Source organism: Panicum hallii, chromosome 1 (genome assembly GCF_002211085.1).
Source record: "Panicum hallii strain FIL2 chromosome 1, PHallii_v3.1, whole genome shotgun sequence".
NCBI classification, from domain to species: Eukaryota; Viridiplantae; Streptophyta; class Magnoliopsida; order Poales; family Poaceae; genus Panicum; species Panicum hallii.
In genome coordinates, this window is record NC_038042.1 from 15949775 (window position 1) to 15956790 (window position 7016).

A 7016-nucleotide genomic window follows, 5' to 3' on the forward strand; every position below is an offset into this window, starting at 1 on the left:
AATATGTTAAGAATGCACGGAGCCTAATTGGAAAGATAGTAGTAGATCAGGTCGCCGTGCTGCGAGACGGGTGGGGCGGCAGTGAGTTTGGGAGGATAATTGTTAAGAATGCTAGGGAGGATAGGAGAGGTGGCAAAACTGGTGCACAATGGGGCGTGAGTTTGGGAGATGAGACCGCGAGAGGAACAATGGGAATCTTTTCGAAAAAGTAATCGCAAGAAGTTTTTTCACAAATGAACACAATGAATTTTGTCTTCTTAGGTTCAAAATATTTCAAAGTATACTATTCTCGATGTAAGAAAACCAAACGTGGTTGTTACTGTATATCAAGGGCTGAATTGGACCACATGTTGATTTCAAGAAATTAGAGGACTTTTGCTAAAAGAATGTGGGCGGCGTGGGGAAAGAGAAGCCCATCTAGCGTGGTCCAGGGCGACAGTCGTAAAAAAGTCATCTAAAAGCAGAGCATAGCACAGTAATACACCACATACAAAGGCATGTGACATCTCAAACAAAGAGATCAGAGTATGTAACTGCAAAAATCACATGCTTCTCTTCTTTCTGAAGTGTAAAGGACCTAACAAGAAGTGCGCAGTTTGTGACATGTTTGTAAGAGAGAAGCAAACCACTAGGTTCCTGCTATCTACACTGGAGTATCGTCAGCAAAGAAGGCCAAAGACATCTTCCTATATCAACAAAATAAAATTGATATGCCCATCACAGAGCACCCAATGGCTACCGAGGGGCTTAGGCGTTCACCTGAGAAACAAATGGCGAATTCATTATTATGTGATCTGAAGCATATTGATAAATGCTAACAATAACATGTAGGAAAATACATTAAAATATTCAATCATGCCACCTTAAAACTAACGTGCAATCTCCAAAAACAAATTTCACATACAAACTGAAGACACTATCATGTAAAGTGCTGCCTCAGCTTGAGACTGAAGACAGTAGAACTCACAACAAATTTCACATACCGAAACACACATAAAGTAAATCACTGCAACAAGAAAAGTACCAAGAATACACAACCTCATAATCAACAAGCCAGACTTTTCCGTATCCTGCATCGTACTAGCCACATATTTTTGTGCATCTACTTGGCTATTCTAATTCCTATTTTACTGTCATCAAGTTATTAGACATTATTGGAAACTGCCATAAGATATGTGTGAGATCTGTAAAGGAGCATAAAAACGCTAACCTGATATTCTAATGCTCTCAAAGACTGCTTTGAAAAAACATGGATTAATCAAGAGTTCAAGACTTGACTGCTGTCCTATGCACAAAATAGTATTTACCATCTACCATAAATTCATTTAACACTGGGAAGACCTTCAAAATACCACAAGTCACTGGACATGCCAATCTGGTGTATCCATTTCAATCACATACAAAAATAAACAAACTTTATCCCACACTTTTTACAAATCTTTGTCTCTGTTTACTGCTACACTTGACATTTCCACAAGTACACAAGTATAAACTGTTATATTGGTTCAATAATTCTTGAGGAGAATTCAAATATTAATTTTCTTGCTCATAAAATCATGCAGACTATTGTTCATTGTACAATCTTGAAACACATTTCCCAGTAATACCAACAGACATGATGAACAGAAAATCATTGGCACAGTATTACACTATTACTATTACTCGGTTTTGCATCTACCACTTTAGTGAAAAGAATTACGATTAGTACACGTTATGTTGACTGTAATTTTTTTTAATATTTACATTCATCTCCCGTTGCAGTAAGCGAATAACCACCATTTTTTGTCAAATGTCAAGTAAAGCACTACTTTCATAACCACTAGTTCTTTAATGCTACTTTTTTATCACCATTAATTCACTGACTTTTTATCATTTCCATTGGCTCTGAACTGAAAAACAATGCCACCAGTTCACAATGGCAAATTAATGGGAGTATTTGGCTGAAAATGTTGTCTCCAAGACTCAAATGGCATATATTTGCAAATCAAACCAACTTCTAAAACCACCCAATTTGGAGCAGGAGGTATGAAACCGCACAAACCCTGAAGGAAACATACTGTAAGGCACGTTGAGGGCAAATGCATCATTTGTAGCACAGGGTACATTTGTTTGTAAATAGAACAAATCGATACTGAGCAAAATAGCTAGAGGTTACCTATCCTAGCAGCCTTCCAAAAGAAACCACGAAACCTGCATAGAAGATGTAGATAAGATGATTACCGAAATGTATGCCTTGAGGAGTAGAAAGTATAAGTCAGCTCAAAGCAACAAACAAAACAATAGTTAAGGATAATTTTGCAATGTGGGGAAATGGAAACTAAACATTTGCAAACTAAAGACAAGAACAAATGGTGAATCTTAACAATCTAAGATTAGAGGTTAGTACTGAGCTCCCGGCATCACTGAGTGAAATAATTAGCATATCTGCTCAGTGCAGTTGCCTCTCTGTTCTACATGTTCCTTACCCCTGGCCCGAATATGACTGCCCTTTATACTTAATTAAGAAATGGGGAGCGGCTAAGCAGTGAGAAGAGCAGCATCATAGCCTCCTTCAGTAGCAATGGATTGATGCACTCATGAATGCAACCAATTTACCCCAATGTCAAGTGTACAATCTCGATGCAAGTATCATTTCAATGCCATTGCTTATTAGGTCAGAAAAAAAAAATTTGGTACAATTACAACATAACACTATATAATGTTTCTACGAATCGCTATAAATCTAGTACCTAAATTTTACTTTAAGTGTCATATGCTTCTTGCTTTCTTTAGAATAGCTTGGAGACTGTATCTATCTTCCCCTGCTGTGTTTGCAACTTTGTATAAAGTTGATTTACCACATGAAATCTGTATAGCTTTGTACACAAGATTACCGTTAACTGAACAAACACAATCCAGGTTGATAGAGATTCAGGATAAATTCATGCTGATACACACATTAAGAATTAGGAATTTTGAAGAATCACCTAAAAAACAAATTTGACTTAATTTCTCTTTCTTTCTCAAGCTATCTACTATCTAGTACAAGCCCAACACAAACCTTTTTCTGATCAATTTCCTTTTCCAGATTTCATCATAAGAATAAACCTACTTTTGCCACTGTACTATGCGACATTTTTTTTCTATCTCTATGAGAAAACAGGAAGTAGCTATGGGTGGGGGGCGCACAGGTTGCATATCGTTCCCGTATCCCGAAATCGAACCGTACTCTTTGACAGCGTCGCAACAATATTCCTTGAGATTTTTTTTAAAAAAAGACGAGTATGAAGCCGCACCCTGTCCGGCGGATGAGGAGAGAGGGGAAGTGCATCTTGAGGTAGGTGCAGGTGCAGATCAGCAGAAGCACCACCGTCACAAACGAGTGGAAGTTGAACAGCGCCGACTGCATCCACCAACAACGCCGCCTCCGTTAACAGGCATGAAGGAGAGAACATGACTAACAAATCCACACGCGAGTAGGGCTCAGATCAACACAGAGATTCGGTGGCGTTACCATGGCACCTGACGAGGAGGTGGAAGCGGACGCCGAGATGACGCTGTGGAGGCGGCGACGGAAGACGCGGTTGCGGCGGCGGTCGGCGGAGGCTCGGAACGGAGGGGCAAGGCAAGAGGCGCCGGTTTGCTGGTTCTTTTCTTCTGTTTCTTCTGTGCGTGCGTGCCTAGATCGGACGGCTGGAATTGTGTCTCTGCGCTGGCACTCCGGACTCCGGAGTACCCTCGCCTTTTGCTACGTGTTTCCGAGAAAGGTATTTGCCCCGTACATTTTGCTAGCTGGTCAGCACTCAGCTGAAAATTTTTGGTGTGAACTGTACTAAAGTGTTTCATACTAATTGTGTGTTTGCAATAATATCTGAGAAACAGCAATGTTTCTTGTGAAAGAGTGAAAATAGGATCGGGCACTCACAAACATTGCACATTGCTTGTATATAATACTAGTGCACAAGCGCAAATGGCAAGGGTAGTATGGACGATTTTTTTAATCTTTAAATTCTAATTAAATACATCATTTGTGTAAATTCCCGAAATCATGAATTTACAAAGAAAACATATACGGAGTAGACGAAAACCCAAAACCATATGTTCAGTAGATGAAATTAGCTAATTTCATTGCACAAGCGGACCAAATAAAATTTTCAAGGACGAAAAATATGTAGGCCCAACGTTCTCATCGAAGCAGACGAATACAAATTTTACGAATACAAATTTTACCAGCCGACAAGACGATATTGGATACTCGGCCGACCTATCTTTCCATCTTCTCATACTCTCATGCTTCATCCGCTAGGCGTTCGGGAGACGGAGGGTGGGTGAAAAGAACCGGTGCTGGTAGGGTGAAGGGAGCAAATTAGAGGTAATTCTAAACTATAAAATATAATTTAGAATATACTATTTAGATGTGCAACTATGGTTTATCCAGTAGAAACTCTTATCTTAAATAAGTTTTACAACCTATAGTCAATTCTAATAAGATATTACACTGATAAAGTAAAAACATACAAATTGCAAGTATAAAATACGAAAACGTAAAGAAGGGGATAAGAGAAATCAAACTCTTGATGTGAGGATTTATCCCGTGGTATCGGTACGTACTAAGCTATTCCTAGTCCACATTGTTGAAGTATTACTTTCCAATCACCAAGTCTCTTCCGGAACTCACTTGACTTGCCACAAAGGCTCGACCACTAAAGCTCACGCCAGGTCCCCCGGTCATCTTGATGCCGCCTTCGCTACGGAGCTTCCCACGAAGGAGAAGTCTCCTCATCCCCCGCATAAAGCCGTCGTCGCCGCTCCACACCAAGACGGAGGGCCGAAGACTTGCCAATGAGCCATGAAGACTCCAGGGGGCCGGTACACCGAGATACAAGCTTGAGATTCACTTAAGAACTATCACAAGGCCACAACACCTTGCTCCCACACTCTCTCTAGAGTTAGCCTAGCACTACACCTCACAAAGCTTGTGCTAAACCTAAGGATTTGATCAATGAGCTCTTTGGTTGGCTTGGATAACTTTTGCAGATTTCTATAGCTTCTCACGAACTCCAGCAGTCTCAAATGACCTGGGTTGAGGCTTATATAGGCTAGAGAGCAGCTCGTAGCCGTTGCTTGCTTTTATCCAGAAAAGTATAAAGCGTCGGTTAAACCGGTCGCCACCGTCGGTTTAACCGGTCACACTGACCCTGCTTGCTAGCCGTTGAACTCCAACTGTCTTCTTCTGCTGATGTCATTCTCCAACTCCAAACGCTTCTGTATTAGTAAACTACCAATGCACTGACGCCTTCTTTTGCACAATTGGTTCAACCGGTGCCTCTGTCATTTCTTCACTTGATTGCCATATCATCTCCTCATTGTACCGATGCCTCCCTTCTTATAGCATGGTTCAACCGGTGCTAGTGACTTGCTTATAGTAGAAATTCTCCAATGCACCGCTCAGTTCATTTTTAATGTTGTCGGTTCAACCGATTTGTGTATTCATGCTGAGCCTTATCCAAATCATCTTTGCATTTTCACTATAATTTGGACATCTTGATAGTAATTTGGACACCTTAACTATGGATTGGACTTCATCCATGAGACTTAGAAATCCTACAAATCTTGAGCTCACAAACTTATTAGTCCCACTAACTTGTTGTCACACAATCATCAAAATCATAATTATAATCTAATAGGGCTATGTTTCTTACGGTGGCTAACACGGAATGCTAGAGATATATCTCTACAACTAAAAAAACTCGGATGGCGAAAGTTTTTTTAATGTCCCCTCCGTCGTCCTGCCGAAAAAATCCACATGATCCTGCAGCCTAAATTTCCTGTCGTCCGCTACCCGCCTATCCAGCAATCCCAGATCGCAAATCCCGGTCCAGCAGCAAACCCCGCTGCTGAAACTGCCGCTGCCATCAGCTCTACCTTCATACTTCATGCGACACGATCCCAGACCATCCCGCCGGCCCTGCAGCATCGGGATCACGCCACGTCACCCCCCCAATCCGCCCTCGCCGTCTTCTTGTGCCTCCCAACCCGCCCTTGCTGTCCTCTCCGACCTGCTACTGCTGCTGCTGGACTACATGTTCCGATGTTGCTCACACCGCCAGGAGGTCTCACGCCTCCGTCCTCGAACGGATTGCCTCCTCCTCCTTCCGGCCTCAAATCTAGCAAATTCCGGTGCTCCCCGCCACGGGTAAGCGGTAAAATGGAACCCCCTCAATCTCTTCTCTCTATTCCCCCACTCCTTGAACCCACCCATGCCCTAAATCGCTGGCAATTTGGCTGCACAGTGTCATCTGCCTCAATGGCCTTAGAAGCCGGAGTTATTGCACATTAGCCCCTGGAGAAATCTGTAATTATCGTGGTTTTCGTTGTGTCTTGGCACACTTGCCGAAACCCCCTATATCTATTAGATCTTTTCATACCGAGCCCAGCCAAGATATTGCTGTTGTCAGTTCTTGTATAGTTGACAGTTCGGGGTTGAAAATTTTCCTATTCAATTCAGTTTTTAGTTGCTCATATTAGAAATCAGCAATAACATGACATTAGGTTTTTAGCTAGAGCAATGTTAGACCTGAATTCATGTTCGGTATGTGCTTTTATGGTTTTAGGATTTGTATTGGCCTCAACACAATCATGTATTAGTCTCTACTCTTCCGTATTTCATAGTTAGGTTATTGGTGTAGATTATGCTCTACCATTTTGTATTGCACATGGAAACTTGTAGTTCTTCACGGCCCCTTTTACAACAACATTAATTCCACTGAACCAAATAATACAATTCCTTGCTAAATATCTGGTTAGAAGAGAATTGAAGTCCAATACAATAACTCTTACTAAGTTTGATAGGAAAATACAGCTTGGTACACATTTTCTTGATGGCACTTTGTACATGTTATAGTTAGTCTGTTACTTGATGTCAAGTTTTACTAATGGGTAGTTAGTCTGTTACTTGATGTCAAGTTTTTCTAATGGGATATTGGTTTACAAAATTTGCAGGATGCAATGAAATGGGGAAGCAATTTGTGGTCTTA

General features: G+C 41.2%; 1 protein-coding gene across 1 annotated transcript; it reads right to left on the reverse strand.

The window, feature by feature from the left end:
* Positions 1 to 455: 455 nt before the first annotated feature.
* Positions 456 to 4762, reverse strand: LOC112896215. Its single transcript, XM_025964141.1, has 5 exons — positions 4658 to 4762; positions 3494 to 3727; positions 3276 to 3382; positions 2156 to 2190; positions 456 to 759 (listed from the first exon to the last, which is right to left on the reverse strand). The coding sequence occupies exons 1-5, from the start codon at positions 4760 to 4762 to the stop codon at positions 692 to 694; spliced, it is 549 nt and encodes a 182-aa protein (XP_025819926.1). The 3' UTR covers positions 456 to 691.
* Between the last annotated feature and the right edge of the window lie 2254 nt (positions 4763 to 7016).

Bases quoted from the DNA above. Each gene is read 5' to 3' on its own strand.
- LOC112896215 (XM_025964141.1), bottom strand. From the start codon at position 4,762: ATGAGGAGACTTCTCCTTCGTGGGAAGCTCCGTAGCGAAGGCGGCATC. The intron at 3,728-4,657 runs GTGAGTTCCGGA...GGAAACACGTAG, and splicing joins GAGCCTTTGTGGCAAGTCAA to CAAAAGGCGAGGGTACTCCG. The intron at 760-2,155 runs GTAACCTCTAGC...TTTGTTTCTCAG, and splicing joins TTGGAAGGCTGCTAGGATAG to GTGAACGCCTAAGCCCCTCG.